General features: G+C 37.6%; 1 protein-coding gene across 1 annotated transcript in view; it reads left to right on the plus strand.

Moving 5' to 3' along the window:
• EGFL6 (EGF like domain multiple 6) overlaps window positions 1–25,581 on the plus strand; it is a 58,093-nt gene that overhangs the window by 22,689 nt on the left and 9,823 nt on the right. Inside the window, exons 3-8 of the mRNA XM_089508058.1 lie at window positions 4,490–4,582; window positions 8,255–8,374; window positions 9,766–9,885; window positions 14,866–15,000; window positions 17,529–17,651; window positions 21,118–21,462. Of these exons, the coding sequence (XP_089364184.1) occupies window positions 4,490–4,582; window positions 8,255–8,374; window positions 9,766–9,885; window positions 14,866–15,000; window positions 17,529–17,651; window positions 21,118–21,462 (936 nt within the window). The remainder of the gene's footprint in view (window positions 1–4,489; window positions 4,583–8,254; window positions 8,375–9,765; window positions 9,886–14,865; window positions 15,001–17,528; window positions 17,652–21,117; window positions 21,463–25,581) is intronic.

Here is a 25,581-nt window from a genome sequence, read left to right on the forward strand (position 1 = left end):
ATAGTGATTAAAAGACTCTAGTGTTATTTGTTTGTTTGTTTGTTTGTTTGTTTGTTTTAAAAAAGAGAAATCACTGTATGTATGAAAGTATGATTTATGGCAATCAGCCATTGTGGTGCTTGGGTGGTATTCAAATTTGGAAATAAAAAAATGTTGCAGCCCAAGTGTGAGCCTCTGTAATCTTCCTGTGTTGCCATGATACTATCTGGAGGTTTAAAGTCAACCCAGAAAAAAAAAAAAAAGGATCTATAGTAATTTGAAGTAGATCTGATAATGATTAGAAAGGAAATCAAATCAGCAACATTATATGGATATAAACACTTTCCGAAGACCATTTATTAAATATTAAATGTCATAGCGGGTAAGAAAGAAAAAAGAAGGTAAATAATATAAAGTTTTCTAATCTATATTACAGAATAGAAATAATCTCTTATGCAATGATGGGCTGTGGTTTTCCAAAAATCATCCAAAATCTCTTTTGAACAGCAATGCAAAAATAAATGAATACAGTCATTTTAGGCAGTTAAATACGTTTAGTGAGAACCCATGTTTTATCATTTTTATTATCATGATTCTAAATCTACTCTAAAGAAGATTTGTTTGCCATCAATTTATTTAAGATTGCAAAGATGTGAATTTTTGTGCTGAAATCTATTCTAAGTAGCTAGTATGAGAAGATAATCCAAGTTTATTAAATTGTCTATAGTTATTTCAGATGAAGATAGAACCTTATCTCCCTATATGATCCTCCCACCTCTTGGGATTTTCTGGCGAGGCCCTTCTCACTGTCCCACTGCCTTCATAGGTATATCTTCATAGGTACACAGAAGAATTTCTTCTCAGTAGTTTCTCCTAGACTCTGGAACTCCCTTCCTAGAGAGGTTAGATTAGTGCCCTTCTTGCTATCCTTTTTAGGCAGGTGAAGACCTTGTTTTAGCAAGTCTTTGAGGGATGACCTCTCTGAAGAAAGGACCTTTATGTGCTGTGTTATTTATATTTGTTGCTGTTCTTTTGAATGGTCTGATTTTAACTTGTTTTTATTTTATTGATATTTTACCGATATTTTTTTAATTTTATTTTTATTAAATTTTAATTATAAAAACACATACTTACACTCCAGTAACATTATATACAATACACATAACATAAATACATTAATTACACAGTTTACAAGAAGAAATCCCTTTTAAACTTAACTTACCAATGCTTATCAACCTTCCACTCAACTTCCTTTCTAAATCTTTTTTAACATCCCTACCTCCACGTCCTTAACTATTCTAGTTACACAAACCCAACCTACTCTAACTCTCTACACTTACTTCTTCTCCATCTTCAATACTTTCCCTAGACTTCCTCCTCTTTTCTTCTTCTTTACTTACTATAAATCTATACTAACATTCACAGACTTATTCACATACATACACATAAATAAAAGTGACTTCCTTTCACCAGTATTTGTCCTGTTATTGTTTGACATGCCTTTCTTAAAATACAGTATTATAACAATCCGGATCCATATACCCTAAATAACTGTAATTACATTGTTCCTATAGAGCCTAATCTCCTAAGAATCTAGATTTGCAAACAGATATCTTATTACTACCTAGAATTCAAATGTAGTTTATGTTGGAAATATCCCATTTTGAATTTAAAAATTTATAAAATCTTTCCCATTGATCTTTCAACATTTGAGTCAGTTTGTCCATTTCTATTCCTTCAAAAACTTTATAAATCCATTCATCTATTGTTGGGGTTGTTTGGCTTTTCCAATTTTGAGCATAGCATATTCTTGCTGTCGCAACCAAATAAAACAACAATTTTTCCTCCTTCCCCCTAATTTCCTCTTCGAAAATCCCTAGCAAGAAGCATTCCGGTTTATGCTTAATTACTTTGCCCATAATCAAATTAATTTGGTCGTTGATGGAATTCCAATATTCTTTAGCAAATTTACACGACCACCAGCAGTGGTAAAAAGTCCCAATATCCATCTTGCATTTCCAACATTTATTGTTTGAATTCTTAGACATTTTTGCCAATTTTACTGGGGTTAGATACCATCGAAAAAACATTTTGTAGAAATTTTCCCGTAAATTCTGAGAGACCGTAAGTTTGAAATTATTCCTCCATGTTTTCTCCCATTGAGATAAATTTATAGGATGCCCAATGTTATTAGCCCAAGTTATCATTTGCTGTTTTACAACTTCATCTTCCAGGTCCCATCTTAACAGTAGTTTATATGTTTTCCCTATTATGTTTGCAGTGTTATCTAATAGACATTGAATTAATTCCATCTTGTCCCGAGGTGGAGCAAACCCAACTTCTTTCTTATCCGCTCTAAATTTCTCTTGTAATTGCTTATACGTGAACCAATTCATGTTCCATCCTTCCTCAGACAATTGATCCTTAGATTTTAAAGACAATTCGGATTTCTTTATAACAGTAATATCCCTATATCTTATCCAGTCCCCTTCTTTACACATCTCCCTCCTGTAAAAAGCTTCTTGTGGTGAAGTCCAATCCGGAATTTTCGGTTTAGCCCGAGTCCTGTACTTGCTCCAAACCTTAATCCATGAGCCTCTAATACAATGAAAACCAAAAGATCTATTTTGTTTTTCTTTCCCATAAATCAAGTAAGCATGCCATCCATAGGTTAGCCCATCAGCTTCTATATCTAATAATGTTTCGTTGTCCAATAAAATCCAATCCTTAATCCATAGTAAGCAGCAAGCTTCATAATATAACTTTAAATTTGGTAAATTTAACTCTCCTCTTTCTTTTGCGTCTTGTAGTAATTTAAAATTGATTCTTAGTTTGCATCCTTTCCAAATAAAATATTTTAACTATGTTTTGCATCCTTTCCAAATAAAATATTTTAACTATGTTTTGCATCCTTTCCAAATAAAATATTTTAACTATATTTTAGTTTTTATACAACTTTTAGCTGTGTATTTTTTTTTAACTTCTGTAAACCACCTTGAGTCCCTTGAGATAACAGCAGGATTTTAAGATGATGTTGATACTGCTGCAGATGATAACATTAGTTCAATCACAGTTTTTGTATTACATTTTTGCATTAAACCTTCTGTTGAACCAATCCAAATTTGGCAGTGAATGGGCATGAAAACACTCAGAAGGAAAATGAGAAACTGAGGGTTAATTTACACAATAATTTTTAAATATGTGGAGATATTATTGCTAAACAAGATTGTTCCAGCTGTATGTCATACATCAGCTCTCCTGTATAAGAACCTTAAGGCTATCATTCATCTTCCTGAACCAATGAGAATTCCAGTGTACTTCAGGATATAAAATGTCTCATATACAGTCTTTATAGCAGGTGAATCAAGCTCCACACAAGCACCTAGAGCCAGAAAACACAAAATAGAATTAAAAGAAAATAAAATAGATAAAATGAAACATACATTTTGTGTATTGTTGGATCTCCCCCCTCCCCTGCCCTCAATTATAGCATTGGCCCACTGAATTTCAGGTTGGCCTATTCAGGGGATGTCAATGAATAGAAGAAATATTGACTTCTCCTGAATAGAGCCAACCTCTGAGAACAAGAGTGTATCGCTTTTACTTCACTGCATCTTGGTTCACAATTTAAGAATGTCATTGTACTTGAATGAAGGCCTGTTTCACACGTTATTGCAAATATTCATCACTGGTGCAAAGATGATTTTCTTGTGCAACCTCTTGCACAATGCACCTGCTTGGGCATGGTCTGTCACTTGCTAATCTTACATTTGATTTAGGAAAAGGTATTCACTGGAAAATGCAAGCACCAGTAAGCCAAGCTTTGGAGGAAAACATTCCTCTGATACAGATGTAAGTGCTTAAGAAGCCCATATGGAGAGCGACAATCCTTGCATAATCAATTTGAAACCCTTAATTAAAAGAACAACATTATTTTTAGGTTACCTCTTAAACACACACCATTTTTGTCATGAGTAACAAACCATTTTTCTTCTTTTCTTGCCTTAAGCTGCTATTTATATTTTTCAACACTGTTACCCACAACCTATGCCAACATTTTAATGCTTTTTTTTACAATAATCATGCCCTTATGTTATTTTAGACATTTTTTAAAACAATGCAAAATGAACAAATTTTCCAGCCCTATATTAGGTCCTCATCAATAATCCTGTTCTTCTTAAAGGTGAAGTTTGGCTACCTTTGGCTATCTGTCACAGGTTAGTATTCAAAGATGCCATGCCAATATCATAAATGATAACATGCTCATGGACACCTAGTTCTAAGCTATGCACAACAGAGGAATTTGATGCAGTTTCTGTTTGTGTAGCTGGTTACACAAGGGGTTGCACAACTAATTGCACAAACCATGGCATGTCTACTGACTACAAGATCAAATTTGCTGGAATAAACCAAGAATACTTTGCTAACAGAGCATTTTCCTATTTTAGTTTTATGTTGAATTCATGTCATCATGTTTATATCTCCTGTTTCTTTTATTCCCCCTTCACAGCTACCTGTGAACATGGGTGCAAATATGGTGAATGTGTGATGCCAAACAAATGTAAATGTTTTCCTGGATTCACAGGAAAAACTTGTAGCCAAGGTATGTATGAATTTATCTTTTTATATAAACTTTTTTTATATAACTTCAGTATGCAATCTTAACCAGGCAAAAATAGGCTGGCAAACTGACCCTAGACTAGGTGAATTTGTGTTTGGGGTGAAAGAAGTGTGGAGCTGGCATAGGTCTTCTCTCCCTACTCCTGCTCCACCCCTCTTTTGTTTTTACTGCTGGCAGATCTTAGTCAGCAAAGCAATTCTGCTGTCAAGATTGTTCTGTGGGAGATCTCTGAAATCAGCTGGCAGATGAGGGTTCTGCCAGCAAAAGGGCATTTCTGCCAATAGACATGTTTTATTTCTAATGCTAATGCTATGCAGTTAATGCATCTTTAACTTAAGTTGGTAGTGAGAGCCTTTGTGCTTGAATACCACTTACACTGGGGGGAATTATTAATTATGAAATTTGATGAATAGTGAAAGAAAAAAGAGTTCTTTAAAAAAAACACCTTGTGAATTGCTTGTACAATAAGCCTGACATGGTTTTATTTTGAAATAATGTGGGATAGATTTCCATTACTTTAACTTCAACCACTGCCTTCAAATAACTGGTGGCATTGTGTAGAAGGAATGGGTCACTACATATATTTTTCAATATTTTGCTATAATATGTAAAATAACAATAGACTAAAAGTATATTAGTTTTTTAATGACCTCAGCTGCAGTTGGGAAAGCAAACTATGCATTACATTCAAATGCTGTTTGCTCTAAAGGAGGGGGTAAACAGTAGGGCTTTAAGAAGAAATTGTTCTTCATTCAGGTTATTAGGCATTTTCTATACGGTATATGTATTTAGTTACATCTTCTCTCCCCACAAGCTGTTTTGTTCATATGGATTTCCACTTATCTTTCCATTTGCATTTCTTATCTATAGCCAGAAAATATTTAACAGGAACCTATTGGGGAGGAGAAGAATTCTGTTGCAAATATTTGTTCCTCGTGTAATATGTTGCTTAGCATAAGACATCTCAAGTGACTCAACAATCTTGAGTTTGGTTAGCGAGCTACACTTTCTGGCAGAGCTAACGTTTTATGTTAAGTATGAAACTAAAGCCATGGAAAAATAGTCATACTTTTGTTATAGGGTTTAAGTTATTGGTATAGGGTTTTGGTGTTGGGTTAAAGTTTGATTTTATAGTAACTTAGGACTTTCATCCTCTACACCCTATTTTACCAGATCCTGGGGAAAACTAATTTTACCAGAAAAACTATAACCATGCCCGAGAGTAGGTAGTTACTATCAGGGTAATAAAAAGGTAAAGTCTCCCTTTGCCAGTTCTCTAAAGGAAGTAAAGCAAGTAAATAGTTTCTTTTAGCTACTTTAAAAAGAACATTGGAATTGTACAAGCTACAGTTTGTGGTACAAAACATGCACTCCTATCCTCATTTTGCCTCAATATCCACAATACAAGACAGAAACAGGAACCATTGCATGAGCCATAATTTGGTCCCTATCATATTTTTGGCAAAGCTGCACCCTTGTAACCATAAAAGTAACTTAAACATTACAGTTGCTTTACAAATGGAGGGAAGCTATGGCTCATTAAGTAACACCCATAATCTAATGTATTTTTGCTTTTGTTACTAGGGGAAGGAAATAATGGCACATTAGCTGTTTACAGCTACATACTTCCAAGTTTTATCCGCCACCCCCACATCTCCCAAAACTACCACACCAATCCCCACTAATAATTCAAGAAATGTGCATCTGCAGTAGTGTAGGATAAGAACAAATTACATTGTATTTTAAATCTAGCCCTGTGGACCTGAAATGTAGGCTCCTGCTTCATTTGCAAGATGCTCACCTACATTTCTTGCTATTCTCCCTCAGGAAGGTGGCATACCTCTCCATGCATGCACTCCCCTTCTTTTTCTTGATATTCCAGCAATCATCTGGTTTAGCTCTTGGTTGAAGTGAACACAACGGCCTAAATGAACATAGCTTTAGGCATACTTTATGTCTTTTATTTAACTGGGCTTAAGCAAATTTAGTTCTGAATGGTCTGGGCCAGTTTTCTTAGTGTCTTATGGGAACATGAGATATTCTTTAAGTTGAAAGACCCTTTAACAAGACTAAAGAACTTTCACTGTACATGACGTATTTTTTTAATTCATAGAAACCTCCCCACCTTTCATTTTTTGCTTTCATGTACATTGATTTTTGCTGCTGCAGCTGTGTTAGACATGCCATGTTCACACAGCAATATCTGGTTCCTCTGTGAAATGTCAAGATACAACAATTCATGTATGAAGTAATCTTGGAATAGATTGCATCTAATACTATTTCTGACATCTCCCATTTAAGCTATGCATTCTCCTGGGCTAAATGAAACAGTCTCTGGCTTGCAGAACTACTCAGACATGTGGGCCAGTGGCTGATGTCATTAAAAACTGGATGAGAATTGAGCCCTGCCTAGAAGAACATGGGCTTTAGGAACTACAGTACTGTAACATACTGTGTGCGACAGTTTCCTAAAACAGACTCATTTTATTGGCAGTCTGAATAAACATGAATAAACAAATGAAAAAACGAGGAAAAACTGCATCTCCAAATGTATTTTTCTTGCTTGCAAGCAGTTGCAGGGAGAAAGAAGTTTGGATCAGAACAGTAGCTTGAAAGGAGAAATGGATCTCCTCATTTTTTTCTTTCTTTTTATTTTTAATTTAGTTTTGAGGCACTTAACATATATGGAAATGTTAAACTGATATATCAGTTAAGAATTGTAACAAAGTAAGCATCAAGAAGAAACAAAATAAACAGAGAGGATGAGCAGTTGGGAAAAAAATATCCATGTAAACTAGTGCAGTGGCCTTTCCACACACAAGGAAAGGCAATGGAAAAACATTCCTTCCTATGAAGACTATATGGAAATCTATAAAAATCCACAAACATTTGTCTGATTGAGGAGGTGCTCTTAATGAAGAATTCTGGTGGAAAGGAAGAAAGAAGGGTGACAGACACAGGACTGAGTTACACAGTCTGAGGGTAGCCACCAAGAATGCCCTTTGCATCATCACCAAAAGTGTCTATGAAAGAGGTGAGAGAGAAAGCCTTTCCTTGAAGATCTCAAAACTCATACAGATTCATAACTCATAGGCAGAAAGATAGTCTTTCAGATACTCTGAACCCAAGTCATAGAATACTTTATAGAACATGACCAGCATCTCTAATTGCATCCTGTACTCTTGCTTTATCTGTAGGCAGCTTTGCCTCTGATTGGAATGGTAGTGAAAGATTGTCTTGGACGTAGACAATCTTTCATTATTTTGTGGGTGCAGGTATGAGATTATATTTGTACGTAAGTGGTTTACAGTTGTAAGGCTGAGTTACAGATACTTACCATAGCCAAGCCTGAGAATCTCTGCATTGTGATGACAAGTCCGAAGTAACATTGTTCTTACAGCTGTTTTGTTTATTCCCTTGCCTGTGCAACAGATCTACTGGCACTAAACAGTTCCTTGGATTCTGTTAGGTGTGCATTCTTAATGCAGATGGCCTGTTGATTTTTTTTTTCTTTTTTTCCAAGTGTCTGGTTCCCTCATATTTTGGATGTATATTTTTCCAATGAAAATTTAACCTATGAAATGACATTACAATAACAGGGTTTTTTTCCCTTCCAAACATTTCCAAACTCAGTTATTCCAATGGTTTCTGCAGATCTCAATGAATGTGGGTTGAAACCGCATCCTTGCAAACACAGGTGTATGAACACACATGGCAGCTACAAGTGCTATTGTCTTAATGGATACATGCTCATGCCTGATGGCACCTGCACAAGTAAGTGGCAAACACTGTACTATTCAATAAATGAGACAAGATTAAATCTATATTGTAAGTGATTATAAAATACTCTTATGTCAAACGATGTACAACATGTCAACAATGGCCCCAAGAATAGAGTGCTTCATTGTTAGGAGCCACCTAACCACAGTTTCTGGTACAGTACAGGTTGAGTCTTCCTTATCCAAAATGCTTGGGACCAAAAGAGTTTTGAATTTTGAAATATTTGCATATATACAGTATAATGAGATATCTTGGAGATGAGAGACCCAAGTCTAAGCATGAAATTCATTTATGTCATATACACCTTATACACATAGCTTGGAGGTAATTTTATTCATAATATTTTTAATAATTTTGGGCATGAAAAAAGTTTATGTATATTGAACCATTCAAAACCAATGGTGTCATTATTTCAGCCACTCATTTCGACAATTTTTGATTTTGGAATTCCAGATAGCCTGTATATAATTTTTGCCAATGATTTCCATACTTTGATCCTCCAGATGTTTGGGACTTCAGGAGAAGGAAAGTGTGGCAAAATGTCCAGTGCCCATGCATCCTAGATATTTTATTGGGGGTGTAGTCTTTCAAGACCTACTGGAGGGGCAGCTGCCCATTTCTGTTTTAGATTGACAAATTCATTAAATATTTGACTCTGTAAGAGCATATAATTTTAGGTTCTGCCTTTTCCCCATACTCTGAATTTTGAAATTCTCCAAAAACATTATCTGACAGACTGAGGGAGAGAAAGTATTTTAAAAAACATTTTTAGGGCAAAGATAGATTTATGAACATATTTTAATGGTTTCTGGTTGTGGAGATATCCATTTCATGCTTACAGTGCAGCTTCCTAGTGGAATGAAGTTAATGTAGGAAGGGGTAAAAGATAAGCATCTAAAGAGATTATTGGCTTTGAATGAAATGTTGAAAATGACCAAAGATATAAATAAAAGAAAACATTCACTTTATTAAAGAGAGGTGTCTGAAACAGGCAGACACAAGGAGTTTGGTGGAGGGGGAGTACTGTGTTTTTTCATCTTTATAAATGGAATTGAAGGCAAAACATAAGTATCTATAAGCAGGTCTTCCTCCTGAGTTGCCAGGTGTGCTTCAGAACTTTAAAATTTTAAAAAAGTGCAGGCAAACAACTTGATGGGTATCTGTAAGCAGTTCTTCCTCCTGACTTGTGGGATGTGCTTCAGAACTATAAAATAAAACTGTACAGGCAGACAAGAAGCTTGGTATTAATTTGGTATTAATAATTGTGTTCATATTCTTAAGGAATGAATTCTAAAATGAGTTACTTCAGTTAATACATTTCAACTTCCTTATCCACAATTCCCAGTTGGGTAGTCTAGCCTTTGACAAATAATGTGTTGTTAAAGATTCCAGGACGTGTGCCATGGTGAATTGCCAATATGGCTGTGAAGAGGTGAAAGAGGATGTGCGATGCTTGTGTCCATCAAGTGGACTTCAGTTAGCACCAAATGGAAAAACATGCATAGGTACATCTGCTGTCTGTCTGTCTGTCTGTCTGTCTGTCTGTCTGTCTGTCTGTCTACATACCATCTATTTACCTGTAAGAAAGTACCTACGATATCTTTGCTTTTGAACTTATTAACTCAAGCAGCTCTAATTTTCTAACCAGTAGAATTAAACAACTGTAATTTTAGAATATTGATTAGGGAAAGGAGTAGCACAATACCAATTTAAGTCTGTTGAGTAAATTGTTTGTTTCATTTGTGGCCTGTTTTTTTATATTATCCTTGTACTTGTTGAGGGCCTAGCCCCAAACCGTGAAGCAGGTGTTTTTATTTTCTTCCTTCAGAGCTATTTCCCCCAAGGCAACGGCAGGGCTCATTAACATTCACTGTGGCTGGCAGAATAGAAGCTACATTGACAGAACATGGAAAAGTTCCTTTTTGGACTTCAACTCCCAGAATTTCCCAGGCTTGGAATAATCCAAAAGCAAGGTTTCCAAGCTACCTTTTTCTTGAACCGTATTTCAGATGCTGGATTAGGTTTAAGAGACATCGCTTCCCAACAAATGATTGCATTGCTTTGATGATACATGTCTTAGAGTTCCTTAGTCACAGGAAACTCCATGTGCTTTCTCTAGAGCACCATCATATTCTTTATTGATTGTTTTTATAATGTAGGTCGGTTAGTTTGGTAGAACAAATTATGTTGTGTTCTCTTTCTTTTTGCTCCTGTGAGCGAATACACTCCACCATTTCACAGCTGAAAACAGGGACTCTGCCTTCCAACACCTTGATATAGATATTGGAACTGACAGACATCACAGTGTGTGGCCAACATGGCAAAAGTTATTAATAAGGAGGAGCAAACAAGCTAGGAGAGGCTGCAGCAGTTTGTGTTGCCTGAGCCTACTGGGTAGAGCAAGATTCTGCCTCCCCCATCCTCTCTGCACTACTGAGTTACTTAAATGCAAATTACTTTTGCATATTGAACTCAGTTTGTAGCAACGGAAGTAAGCCAAGGACAAAAGAGGAAAGAGAGAGAGAGAGATTTAACAGTATCTGAAAAAGTGGGATGACAGAGGATTAATGAATACTGTAATTGTCAGATTGGAACAGTTGGAGGGGATGTGAGTGTGCAGTGATGAGGCATGAACTTGTACCTTTGCTCTATTTTTGCATAAATCAGATACACTGACTTACTCTGGGGCAATCTGAGTTAACAGAGCAGAGGAAATCCAAGAGAAAAAAGAGAGCGGATTCATATACCCCAATGGTGTTCTTGTGTTTCCAGGGCTGGTCTTATTATTAAGCAGAGTGAGACTGTTACTTCAGTAGCTAGATGCTAAAGGCTATAGCATCTATATCAATGTGTTGGAAGGCAGAGTCATGTGTACCTTTTGGTACACATGACTCTGTGCTCTCTAACGTAGTTTGTTGACCTCCAAGGTAGTGGAGAACATTGTTCCATACTAGTGCCAATGTAAGAATCAGTTCAAGTTGACTTGCACTTGGAATGGGGATGGCAGTTGCCACCCTATCCTTTTCTTTTAGCAGCAAAATATTTTCATCCAGTCATGTTCCTCTCCACTGTTGGACTGGACTTCTTTCTTAACTGTGGTTTTAAAAGGCAATGATGATACATTGCTGCCAGAATATTTCCCATCCTTTATAAAAGAGCAAGATCAGGAAGTGCCAATGTGAGTGTAGACAACTGAAAGGGAACAGTGCAGCATTTTGAAAGGCACTTTTTAAAAAGTTTTGTTATGTGTCCTCCAGGTGCAGAAAATGTTTTGGGAGGCTGCAGTATTTGTTGCTGTAGTTTTTGTTGGGTTTTTATATTTCCAAATGACTTTGTTGTTGTGTGCTTTCAAGTTGTTTCCGACTTACAGTGACCCTAAGGTGAACATATCCTGGGTTTTTCTTAGCAAGATTTATTCAGAGGAGGTTTGCCATTGCCTTCTTCTGATGCAGAGAGTGTGTGACTTGCCCAAGGTCATCTACTGGGTTTCATGGCAGAGCTGGGAATCGAACGCTGGTCTCTAGAGTCATAGATGAGCACTGAAACCACTATGCCACGCTGGCTCTACTGTGTTGTCCCAAACTATTTCCTAGCATTTCCCTTCAGCATCAGCATTTTATTCCCACTCTCAAGTAGATTTCTTTTTCGTTCCAAGGCATATCAGAGTAATATGTTTGCTTTTCTAGTTCTTTTAGAAATAAATATATATCAGAGATACAGTTTATCAGTGAAATACTGTACCACTTTTGCACTATAACTCCATGACTCTTTAAAATCAGAGAGGAGAAATTTTGTTCTTCATACCATTGGACCAGCTAAGCAAGCTACATCCTAACTCAAAAATATTTGAAAGATCCTTAGTGCAGATCCAAGATATCGCTTTAAGCAGGCCCCCAAAAGAATGAGAGAATGTGGAGATAGCAACCACTGGAAAAATCCCAAGGAGCTATATTAGGAAAATTCATGCATCTTTATATCCATCTGGAAGAGCCTTTAGTGTTTTCATATTTTTGATGTTTATTTCACAACTGGGGTTATAGATTATGCCTAGAAGAAATGCAGAGGGGTGGGTTTTTTTTGTTTTTATTTTTGCAAGGAGGAGGCTTACTTGTAGCTCTAGGGATCATTTAAAGTATAGGAAAGGTTTGACAAGAAAAGGAAATGAACTCCTAACTGTGATCGCAGGCATTCTAAGCCTCTCAAGCACCATATTCATTAAACATATCAAGCTGGAAGCATAACTCCATGGAGAGAGCCTGTTGCTTTTGACACACAGCTGCAACAGCAAGCTGTACATGGATTTTGCGATCTCAGAATATTTTGGGGAATCACACAATGGGCTCATATGAATTATTGGCCCAGCTGTTACACTATGAAAGTGTCAAAAAAAGAAATGTTACTCCTTTCCTCCCAAATATGTTGGAATGCTGATTGAAACTTCTATTTTGGCCTGTCTCATGAGGTCCAGAACTTGGAAACTTTTTTAAACTACAGCTCCCAGAATCCTGCAGCCACCAGTGTTAATCATATGATATTTTGTTCATAATGTGAAAGCAGAAAGCACAGTTGAATCTAGAAGGCAGATTCCTCACACACTCCTGTGGTTCTGTTTCGCAGTTTGCTTCATTTAAAAAATGCTTCACTATAATTTGATCAATGAAAACAATCCATGTGGCTAAGAGATAAAGATTTGGAGCCCTTTTACATTAGATCGTTATGCCATTATGATTCCACTTTAATTGTCATGGCTGCATCCTATGGGATCATAGGATTTGTAGTTTAGTGAGGCACTAGAGGTGTCTGGGTAAACTGCAAATCCCAGGATTCCAAAGGATGTTGCCGTAACAGTTCAAGTGGAATAATAGTGCAATAACTGCAGTATGAAAAGGCCTGTGAATATTAAATAAGAGATGAGCAATGCAACCACTCCCCCCAAAAACAGAAGTGACTGGAAATCCACTTTTCTTTTTGAAACAAAAATGTTATTGATGGCATCATTGTAGGTTTGGAACACATTAGGAACAGACTGCATAAGAATACTGTCTCCTGTGTTATGTTATGTTTACACAGTTTTAGAACCATTCATAAGGCCAAATCATGGTTATGTGCCTTCAGACCATGGTGTGGGTACCAAACAGAGCTTGAAAAAATTGCTTTTTGTAGCCCTAGTAATAGTCGGCATGTTTTATTTATCTGTATTTTTATAAATACCAAGAATAAAACTTATACACACACACACACACACACACACACACACACACACACTATCAAATATAAGATATTGCAGTATTCTTAAATTATTTTCTTCCACATTTGTTTAACATTTACTCTATTATCTATCTAATATTAAATTTGTACTTTCTTTAGTTAATCTGGTTTGTAAATCATCTTTCATATATTCTCCTTGACTTCTGGTTTAAATAATTGTGAATTTTTCCAAAACGTCTCTCTAATTTGTTACTTGTATTCTTTATCATTTTTCCTTTATCATTTTTTTTTACCAAATGGTTATTTAATTTGTATTCTTTCTTCTTTTGTTCATCATTTGTATTTCTTTTTGCAGTGTTCTATTATTGGTGACCAGTCGTCTTTTAACAACTTTGTCATTCATCTGTTTAGCCAGCTTGTTAATTTATCTAGTTCTTGCATGTCCATTGGTTTCATCAGTCAATCTATAGTTTAGATTGGTTGAGCTGGGATTTCTTTTGCTTTCCATTTTTTCGCTAGTAGTATTCTCACTGTTGAGATCACGTATATCAATTCCAAAATGTTATATTTTTCAGGGATATTATATAAGTGATATTGTGGACATCTATGCCTCAACTAGTATTTGACTGTCTGGAAATTATTCTTGACTTACTGGCCTGATTTCATATAAGTTCAGAGCAGCCTGTTAAACAAAAGATGTTAGATTTTATAGTTACTGCTGCCTTACATCTAAGGCAGAATTTGGAACATACTGTGGGGTTTAGTTTGGCCAGGCTATTAGCTAAGGTGGGAAAGGGGTAAATGTACTGCAATCTTCATGGCTACTCTGATTTCTAGCTATGGATAACTCAGAAGAGCATGTGTATGTTGAAAGATTGCACTGTAAAATGTTTGGTGAAGGTGCAGTGTTAAGGACAGCAAAAGAACTGAGAGAAGGAAACCATAATCCATTGGGCCAGCTTTCCACAGAAATTAATGGTCCATAACCAAGATAGGCAGAATACAAAGCTGAATTCCAATTATGGATTTGGCATCTACACAACTAGAATGGGCAATATTGTTTCAGCAATTGTCATGGCAATATTTTATTTACAGTAATAACCATTTAGTTCTTGTGGCATCACTTCTGTAGCATCCTGATATCCCCAAGTGGTTTGTTGAGCAAGTAGGGAACAAGTAGATCGAACCCCACCACCACCACAACTGATCAGTGAGCTATCACTGCTGGTACTTTTTTCTTTGCCTCATCACACTTCATTTTCATTTTCATATCCTAGATATTGATGAGTGCTCCACTGGCAAAGCTATTTGCTCATTCAACCGCAGATGTGTCAACACATTTGGAAGTTATTACTGCAGGTGTCAGATTGGATATGAACTGAAATATGTGAATGGTCGATACGACTGTATAGGTAGGAACTAGATCCTGGTTTTGCTTACTTGTGTTTATATTTATTTTCCATAACCTCAAATATATCTTTGCTAGTGTTTGTTTGTTAGACCTTATAAAGAATTTTTGGATCTCTACTGGAGTATACAGCCTGATGATAAACGAATGATGATGAAGAACCTCAATACTGCAGAAGCAAATATTGTTTATATGTTAAACTGGAGAGGGCTGTTGTATCTTTAACATTTGAAGAGGGGGTTTCAGCAGGTGCTGCTTGTTACCTGGTTGTGTGACAAGCAACCCTTGCTAAAATTCCCTTTTCTACACAGCCACAACCCTTGCTAAAATACCCTCTTCTACACAGTTTTCAGACTGTCAACCCTATTCTTCAACATTGCTTTTGAATGATAGCTACATTTTATATTTTACAATTTATTTCTTTTTTGCTTCTCCTCAGAATCCCTCAGTATCTGGTATCTGAAACTAGCTCAATTCATAGTACATACTAATTTGAATGTCTTTGGCCTCAAATGTAGCTCGGTAACCAAATGCAGATGTCAAAATCAGCCCCTTTACCTTTCCTTTTCCCTTTTCGACTCTGCAATAAGTGACACAGACTCGACTCGACTCACAACTTGTATATTTTTAGCAACCAGCATTTTGGCCTAACTTGATCCAGAAATGTCAAATGAAAAGGCAATGGGCTTGAGGCAGGGCTTGAGGTCTACTCAGCAGCCTGTCCCCACTGCATGTTGGGGAGGGGGGCTTCTAAAGCTTTTTAAAAGCTTTAGAAAGAGCCTTCCAACTCCAGTTCATTGCTCCCCTTCAAGAAATGTGCCCTGTATTAAGGGAGCAAGATTTGCTGGCTGATGCTCTTAGGAAAAGCTTTAGAAACCTGATGTGCAGCAGGGATAGGCTGATGAGTAGATCTCATTTTTCTAAAATATAATCTTGATAAATTTACCTATGATAATTTAATTTTTTTACTTGACATATTTTTACTTAACTTTGGGCACATCTTCCTGATTTTTCTAGTTATTAAAATCCACCTCCCCCTCAACCCCCCCACCTCCTTTTTTCTGTTGAAGTTGGTTCTCAGACTTGAGACTTGACCTGAGACTTGATTTGAAAATATCTTGCAAGGACTTGAGACTCAGGGCCAGTACATACTGACGTAGTGATATAAGGGCTTGGTGTGGCTCAGCATCCACATTTGCTGAGCCCTAACATCGGCACCGTTATGTCATAAGGCTGCGGCCCCATCCACATGAGGCACAGCCTCATGACGTAAGGGCATCAGAGTGCCCAAATGGCTCTAGCCGGAAGCGCTGTCATAAGGGCTGCATCACAGCCCTTATAACGGTGCAAAAAGGATCTCCATTTCGGAGCTCCTTTTTGAGCTGGATTGTTGCCACAGCCATGTGGTTGCTATGGCAAGGATCTGGAGAAGAAAAGGATGGCCTTTGGCCATCCCTTTCTTCTTGTCTGTACCACCCCTCAGTTTAAGACCTGAGTTGGAGACTTGAGACTTGGAGTAAAATACTTGAATACTTCACTGGTTTTTGCTTCTGAAAACTTGCAACCTCCTTCTTGTTTCTCATTGGTTACATCTTGGGATACAGTCCTGGTGACACTGACAACCTGAGTTTACTTTCAGAAGGTCCATGCTTACCTCTATAGTGCAGCGTTGAATATCAAGGGGAAGTAAGTCAGGAGGGGAAAAAAGCAAAGAAATATTCAGCTACAGAGAAGCTCAAAGCTTGTTAGAAGATAGCGCCCGCCCACCCCCAGCTTTTAACCAAATGTGTACTGATTTTTGGTTGGAGGATAAGGCTATCTCAATTTGAGACCTATCTTTCTGGTATTTTACCTCCAGCAGCCGTTGTGATTCTGAACACAGATTGATGGAGAAAATGAATGGGACGATAGTATTCCATTTATGCACTGCCTGTGGAATATTCAGAGGCCACTGTAGGAACACAATGCTGGATTACATAGGCTTTTCACCTGATTCGGCAGAACTCTGCTAATGGTTTTTTGTTTTTTCATAAACTGAAGTACAGTGGGTCCTTGGTATCCACTGAACTTTGGTTCAAGCCCCCCCCCCCCCGCCATGGATGTTCAGATTCCATTAGTAAAATAATGTCCCTTATATAAAATGGCAAAATCAGACATTGCTTTGTGACATTTAGATTTTTTTTTAATATTTTCAAACTGAAGATGGTTGAATCTGTGGATAAAGAATCCATGGATATGGAGGGCCTACTGTGCATTAAAAGAAAACAAATAGCTGGCACTTTACTCAAAAGTTTAAATTACACTAAAATCATGTGTTTTAACTTTTGATTGTCTCATGTTTCATATTCCTCAACAAATGCAATCTTTAGCCACAAACTTTTATCATTCTGACTTGTGCCTGCATGACAGGCAAGAATTAAATAGGTGTAGGGTTTTGTAGCACAAAGAGAGAGGGATGTAGTTTTTAAAATTTCTTTTAAAATTCTTGTTTCCTTTGCTGCCCTGTCTTCCCTCAATCCCCTTTCCTTATAGATGTAAATGAATGTACAGCAAACATATCTACGTGTAACTTCCATGCAGAATGCATCAATACACAGGGATCCTTCAAGTGTAAATGCAAACCAGGCTACAGAGATAATGGATTTGAATGCTCTGGTGAGTAAACATCATTAGCTCCTGGCTAGCTAAGGCTGCAACTGTAGTGCAAAAATAATCCAGTTTAACACCACTTTAACTGCCATGGCTAAATGCTATGGAATTCTGGGAACTGTGGTTTGTTGTGGCACCAGAACAGAGCTCTGCAGTAGATCTGAAACTGTCAAGAAACTCATATGGATACTTCTTCATTGATGTAAGTCCTCATGAGTCTGCTGCATGATTTACAGTTTTCAGGCCTGTGAAGTAATAGGAGGCTGAGAAAGGGATTATCTTTCTAGGTAATCTATTTAAAAGTATAGTTTTCAATCTGTGTGATCATTCTTTATAGTCTTTCTTTCAGAGAGTGAGATTCTGAATCCTCAGTCACACCATTCTGGTGCCTCACAAAGTAACAATCCCAGGATATTGCTATGGCAGTTATAGTGGAACGACAGTGCTATAATTGCATAAACTGTAAATGCCAAACTTCAAAGCTTGTTATCAGTCCAGCACTCTTCTCATCATGTTTTCTCAACTGGAAAAAAACATGTTTTTAATTCTTTTTAAAAATATATATTCAAATATTCTTCCCTAGTGAGATCCCAAAGGTTTTTTTGAGGCCCTTGATTCTTTCAGACTCCTTTGGCCAACTTTTCTGTAACTTTTCTTTCAAAGGTAAAAGGAGTGCATTGATTTTCTTATAGAAATTAATCTTTGAAACAGGTTACTTCCCTGACAGCCCATCCCATATTATTTAACACTGGAAAAAAAGGGGTTTTAAAAAAAAACCAGAAATGTACTTTAGGGGAGGATTGTTTTGTTTTGTTTTTTGCATTTTTGTAAAAGGGCCCCAGGGGTAGAAAAGTGTCCCCCAAATCCAGTATAATTGCCCATCCCTTTCTTTGCCTCTTGTTAATCATGGAGCACCTGCCTGATTAGCCCTGACATCTTTAGTGACGACCACAAACCAATAGCCTTCTACCATGAGACAGGTTCTTACAGAAAATTATCTCAAAGTTGTAGACATTTCTTTCAACTGAACTGAAAACTACGTTATGCACTAAGCTTTTTAACAACACATGCTATGAGTACATATTTAGCACCTAAAGGGAGATTAAAATTACACATGTGAATGCTTGCCCTGTCCTACCAACTGTCACATATCTTTCTATCATTTTAAGTCTAGACATGGTTTTCTCATTAGCCCGAGGAACAAATATATTTTACCATGTCAAATTGATTTACCTTGCTAGATCCCAAGATGAAAATAATTGATTCAAGGTGATGCTAGTGATTGGAACAGGGAATAGTTTTTGGATTAAACCTTTGGTGGATTCTGGGATATTTTTTCCAGGCTCTGGTAGGGTGGGACTGCAAACAGGTTGAATGCTGGTTTCAGTGTTCTGAACTGCAATATCCTTAGTGTTGCCTCAATCTGGCATGGGTTAATTTGGAGGTACTGAATGAATGCGTCTAATTCCCTCCATCCCAAGCTGTGCACTATGTTAATGGCCCTTTGGTTTTCCAAAGCCAGAACACTGATGTTGAGAAGTAAGAATAATTCATTTCTATAGGCAGACTTCAAAGCAGGAACTGCAAGCAGATGTTCTGGTTTGCTGAGCAGTCATCCTTGGCTTGGAAACTTTGACAGACTCTATTATAACACTGGGGGGTTTGTTTCCATGATTGTTGATAGGAAATTTGGTGGGAACTAGGGGCTTCCTGTTAATTCCTCACTGTACCTTGAATAAAAGTTTCAGTGAATCATTTCAGCTACGTTACAATACATCTTTTATAACACCAGCCTCCAGGGGACAGGATCAGCAAGTGCCCAATTAATAACAGCTTGACATGTTAGTATCTCTGGCCAAAACTAATCTTTAAAAAGTGGTCCATAGAAAAGAAGCTGCAATTCTTCTTTGTATATATTGCTTCAAGCGTGCTTAAAAAACATGCTGCCCAAACTTCACAAAACTGAACACAATCACAATGTAGAGTTCCCATTCATCCGGTAGCCCCTGGGACCACAGGATTGCAGTCTTAACCTCTTAAAGAGAGGCCGCATAAAATGAAAACTGTATTGTTTAGTTGTGTTTTTCTGAAATACAAGTGAAGGTAGTTAATAAGGATATTTGAGGAATATAATCTTTGTGAATTCCAGTATAATCTGACCTGAAGCTAAATTCATTGCTAGTCCATAAAAGAGTACACCTATTGAAATGTATTTCAGTGGGCGTACTACTCCAGTTAGGACTAAAGTGGATTTATCATCTGGGCCTCTTAAACTAGTAAACCTAGGGGAATATAAGGCTATCCAGTGCATTTCACCCTTTTCTGAATAGTTTCATGACACATTTCTTAGCTCAAAAATGAATATTCTATATTTTATACAGAAATATATATTTTGAGAGGAAAATCGATTCTAATACATTTTAAAATGAAAATTGTCATGCAGATTTTTATTAAAAAGAAAATCTGTGATTTTCTGTATGTTAATTTGTGAGTAAACATGTGCAAAAGTAAGAAAGGCCAGCAAGTGACTGATTTCTTCATCCCTGATAGCCAACAGTTGTTCCTAAGTCTTATGTTTGCATTTATCTGGTTTCCATCCCACCATTCTCCCAACATGGGACTCAAAGTGGCTTCTACCCTCAATGGGACACAAAGGTAAACATGTCTCTATAGAAATGCATGTATATCCACTCTGGTAGTGGCTGCTGTTTCGCCTTCACACTAGCAACAATCAGTAGATGTCTGATAGGGGAAGGTTAGGAGTGATCCCCATCTATCATTGCCTGTATCTGTGTCTGGTTCAATCCCTCTGCTGCCTAGCAAATGGCAGTACAGTGTATGGTGATTGATTGAATTCAGCCATAAACTGACAAGTTTTGCCAAAGTGACAGTCTCAGGCTAGGCTAGGAAAAGGTCATTAGCTTTTCAATTGTATTGGGAAGAAAACATTCACTGATCCATGCCTTATAGTCTGTATAAAACATGACTTTACACCAAAGGAAAGGAACTTCTTTCAGCCCAAGAATCAAATTCAATTTCTGAGTTCTCAGCAGATATATTCCAGTGATGGGTAAAGCTAGAAGCAAAAAAAGATGGAACACCGCCCCCCACCCCCCCGGGCATATTTTAGCTTAAACTTCTTACTGACAACAATTAAGCCTTAGGAGAGGCATTTCATCCTTTTTAGAAGGGGGATCAAAATTTGGGAAACCAATGAACAAAAGTATCATTTTCAAGGGAGCTTGGCCCTCAGATTCTAAATGAGCTGGAATTGGCCCCAGGGTCTGAAGTTCCTTATATCTGATCTACACTGAGATGACTTTATGTAGAAAATAAATCACTGTGTTTCTCTTATATCTTTCAAAACATTACTAGTTGAATTTTCAACGTATGGGAAATACTGAAATTTTTAAGGAATAAGCTACATTGGACATATTGTGTTTTTCATTGTCTTTCCCCACCACCTCTCAAGTTATTCATGAAAATTCTGTGAAAGAGTTTCCTAGACTCTCTGGAGTTGCCAAAGAGAAACTCAAAAAGCTTCTTATGCACAAGAACAATGTGAAAAAACATGAAGACATGAAAAATGCCATCTCAGAACCTCTTGTGACTCCACCTTCTAAAACACATGTAAGACCACTAGACTACGAAGAAAGTGTGTACACAGAGGATGACTTTACTGATCAGGGTGAAAGCAGTGAAGATGTTGTAAGAGATGGAAAAATCAACAAGAAAGGAGCTGAGGAAGAAGAAGGAGAAAGTGACCACCTTGAAAATCAGGTTGGCCATGAGAAGAAACTCCGAGGAGACGTATTTTGTAAGTTTGAGCTTTTAGTTTTATTTACAAGTGCCTAAGAGTTTTGAAAAGAAGTTTTAAATGTGTGTGTTTGTGTTGCGTTGTGTTGATGGCAAAGGATTTTGCAGGGATATATTAAGTGAGCATACTTCAGTCTATTAAGAGAGATGATGATGATGATGGCGATCATGAATATAGTGAGTCCTCTGTATCCACAGATTCTGCATCTACAGATTCATTCAACCATGGCTTGAAAATATTTTTCCCCAAAAGGCAGACTTTGAGTAGTTCACCATTTTATATAAGGGATGCCATTTTACTACATGATTATATGTAGTGGGACTTGAGTATCATATAATAAATTAGGGCTTTTGTGGCACATTTAGCCTGTTTTTTTAGTCTGGTCATTGAGGTTTGGTAGCCCAGGGGTGCTCTGGAACCAAATCTCAATGACCAGGCTAAAAAACAGACCAAATGTGCCACAAAAGTCCTCATTTATTATATGATGTGGGGTGGTGGGGGTGGTGGTCCCATACAAATAGGTCATTTGTTGTTGTTAACTGCCCTCAATCTCGCACCATATTGACCCTATGGACAATACACCTCCAAGACTCCCTGTCCTCCACTGTTCTGCTTAGTTCCTGCAAATTCATAGCTGTGGCCTCCTTAATAGAGCCTATCCACCTAGCATACGGCTTTCCTCTCTTTCTACTTCCCTCCACCTTTTCCAACATTATTATTTTTTCTAATGAGTCCTCTTTCTTCTTATGATATATCCAAAATACAACAGCCTAGGTTTTGTCATTTTGATTTACATGGAGAGTTCATGCTTGATTTGTTTTAGGATCGAACTGTTTGTCTTTTTGACTCTTCCCCAGCAACACATCTCAAAAGAGTTGATTTTCCTCCTATCTTCTTTCTTAACTGTCCAGCTCTCCCATCCATACATGGTAATAGGGAAAACCGTGGCTTCTACAATTCTAACTTTTGTGCTCAGTTGTATATCTTTGCATTTTAGGATCTTTTCTAGTTCTTTCATAGCCACCCTCCCCACTCTTAATCTTCTTCTGATTTCCTGGCTGCAGTCCCTGTTCCTGTAAAGGTTTGATCCCAGGTATGAGAATTCTTTTACAATTTCTATTTCCTCATTGTCCAGCCTAAATTTGTGTAGATTCTCCATGGTCTTCCTACCAATGAGCCCTGGTGGTGCAGTGGTTAAATACCTGTACTGCAGCCACTCACTCACAATGCACAAGATTGTGAGATCACTACCAGTCAGGAGCTCTGGGTCGACTCAGCCTACAATCCTAAACCTCTGCTATCTAATATCCCATGCCACTGATAGCCTTGTATGCCATTTTTGATTGAATTGCAGTTGTGTTTTTGGTTGCACTCTTGCATAATAAAACCTTCTCTATTCGATAGATTTGGAGTCCTCCCACACCCACAGTTTGTTATTGTTGTTATTGTGAGCCTTCAGGTCATTTCTGACTTACGGCAATGCTAAGGCAAACCTATCCTGTTTGGGGTTTTTTGGGGGTGGGCAAAATTTGTTCAGAGGAGGCATGCCATTGCCTTTCTCTGAGGCTGAAAGCATGTGATTTGCCCAGGGTCACCCAGTGGGTTTCATGGCTGAGCAGGAAATTGAAGCCTCGTTGCCAGAGTCATAGTCCAACGCTCAAACTACTGGTATTCACAGGCGAAACAATCCCCTCAGTTACCCACCTCTCATAGGCCTCCTTTGAGCTAAGCTACTCCCCCAACATTTAAGGATACACTGACACAATTGTTCCCCACCACCACCTTTTTGGATAACACACTACACAGTCAATATCAAACAGTTGTAAAATTGCTTCATAAGAAAGAATAAGGCTGCTTGGTAGAAATAGCATCAAATGGAAATCACAGATATTGGGGATATTACAGGCTGAGGATATTCAACAAAACAAAGTGAAAGAGATTACTACCAGTGATGGCTTAAAAAGAGTATGCAAAGCTTTAAAACAACACTTGGTGGTAAAAATATAATTGAGACTGTAAATGGGCCCCTGAGGTTCCCCCTGTACAGAACATCTCATCATGGGATGAGACAACCAAAGTCCATATTGTCTTCCAGTCTGGACACAGGGAGATCTTACACAACTATCCCCACAATGCAGTACAGCAGGCTAAGACTGGTAGGTTAGAGTAAATACTAAATCCATGACTGTGAGAAGTTACCATGTGGGCACATTAGCAATGCAACCTAACTCTTTAAAAGGTGAAGTTACTATTTTATTTATGTACATGAACCTTGGTTGGCAAAGAATCAGCTATTCATTGTTCATAGTTCAAACTGTTTCTTTCCGTCTGTGTTAGCACTCGTGTCTGCGCATGTGCACACCTTCCCTCTTCATGACATTGTGGTTTTTCCATAAGTTAAAACTAGCATGAGCATTAATCCCATTCATTATTAATGGCTTTGATGGGATCTTTTTTTCCTGTGTGAGCTCCGTGGTCTGGATATCATATGCTGAAATACTGTTTTATCATTTCTTTGTCATATTCTATTCAAAGGTTTAATTTATATTTATTTACCTGTCCAGATATCAGAGTATTACAAAGTAATTTGACCAAAGCTCTTCCAGATGTTGCCCTAATGATTTATTCTGGGTTGTTTGTTGTCCCAACCACATGGCCTCTCAGATGTCTTGCCAAAATGGCCCCCTCTTCAGCTGATGCCAAGAACCTACAGAAATAAGGCTGAAGAAAGCACTCAAAGCAGAAAACAAATTGCCACAATTTAGTGATTTATAATGACTACAAGGTTCAGAAACACAATTCATCAGAACTGTGCTGTTTCAGTAAAGCTCATTTCTGACTTCCCCTAGATACATCCTGCATATTTATAAATGCTGCTAACTCTTGAAACTTGACAGGTTCCAAACTCAAGAAAAATACTTTAGGCACAACCCAAGGCTTGAGCACTGCCACATTTTTTTTTGAACTGTGCACATTTCAGATGCTGTATCACAAACTGTGTTGAGAATTTCACTGTGTTTTAAAAGTAGGTTGTCATGAGACATTGCAGATATAGGAGGGCAAGACTGGGTTTTTTTTGTTTTTTTTTTTTTTTTTTTTTTGTGAAGAGCAAGTCCATACTAACATTGGCATACAACTAACTCTGTAGTTCTCTGGATTATGTTCATTGTTTACTATATTGCATGAAGACGTGCCCTCAGCCTCAGGAGAAGGCAATGTCAAACATTCTCTGAACAGATCTTGCCAAGAAAACCCCATGAAGGGGTCACCTTAGGGTTGCCATAAATCAGACATGAATTGAAGGCACACAACAGCAGCAGCAACAACAAGATTGTATGGCCTTCTAGTTGCTGTTGGGCTGAAGTTCCCAACATTCCTCACCTTTGTCTATGTTGGATACAATTGCTGGGAGTTGCTTTCCAACAACATCTGAAGGGCCTCATGCATTAAATCTTCATTGGCTTCGATAGGAAGCATGCAACTTAATTATGTTGTGGTCTAATATAATACCATACCATGGTTTTATGTACTGTACACAAAACTAAGCCTCACATGCTTCCTCTTTGTCCATACTCCCCGCTGCCACGTGTTTCCATTTCTTAACAAACTTGTTGGTATAGTTTACCTGCAAGCCAGGATTCTAAACCAGGCTTGTCTTCGCTTGTAACTCTGTGTTTCCCCAGCACTTCTTCCATTGCAAGGAAGAACTTCTTCCATATCAAGCTGATGGATCTACTGTCAGGGAGTAGAGGTGGCAAATCCAGATGGGATTTTACCACCACTCCTCCTGCAGTTGCTCCAAGATGAATGAGAGCTCTGCTGGTGCCAATTGACTCACACCAATTGATTCAAACCACCTATGAGAGTGGTGGTAGTAAAATCTAAAACAGATTTGCTGTCCTATCCATGATAGATCCACATGATCAACATGCTTCATTTAGTCTGGTGTAGACAGCTGCACTTATCTTCACTCATCTTCCCAATAGCTCCTAATTAAATGCAAACATTGGGGTTTATTTTTTGTGCCCTATGCCCATTTTTCATTTATGTACCACTATCTTTCCCCCAGAAATCTCTTTTATAGAAATCTTTCTGTGCCTCTCCCATTTTTTGTCTCTT

This window comes from Sceloporus occidentalis, unplaced genomic scaffold (genome assembly GCF_023333645.1).
Source record: "Sceloporus occidentalis isolate IW3139 unplaced genomic scaffold, rSceOcc1.0.p SCAF_2, whole genome shotgun sequence".
NCBI classification, from domain to species: domain Eukaryota; kingdom Metazoa; phylum Chordata; class Lepidosauria; order Squamata; family Phrynosomatidae; genus Sceloporus; species Sceloporus occidentalis.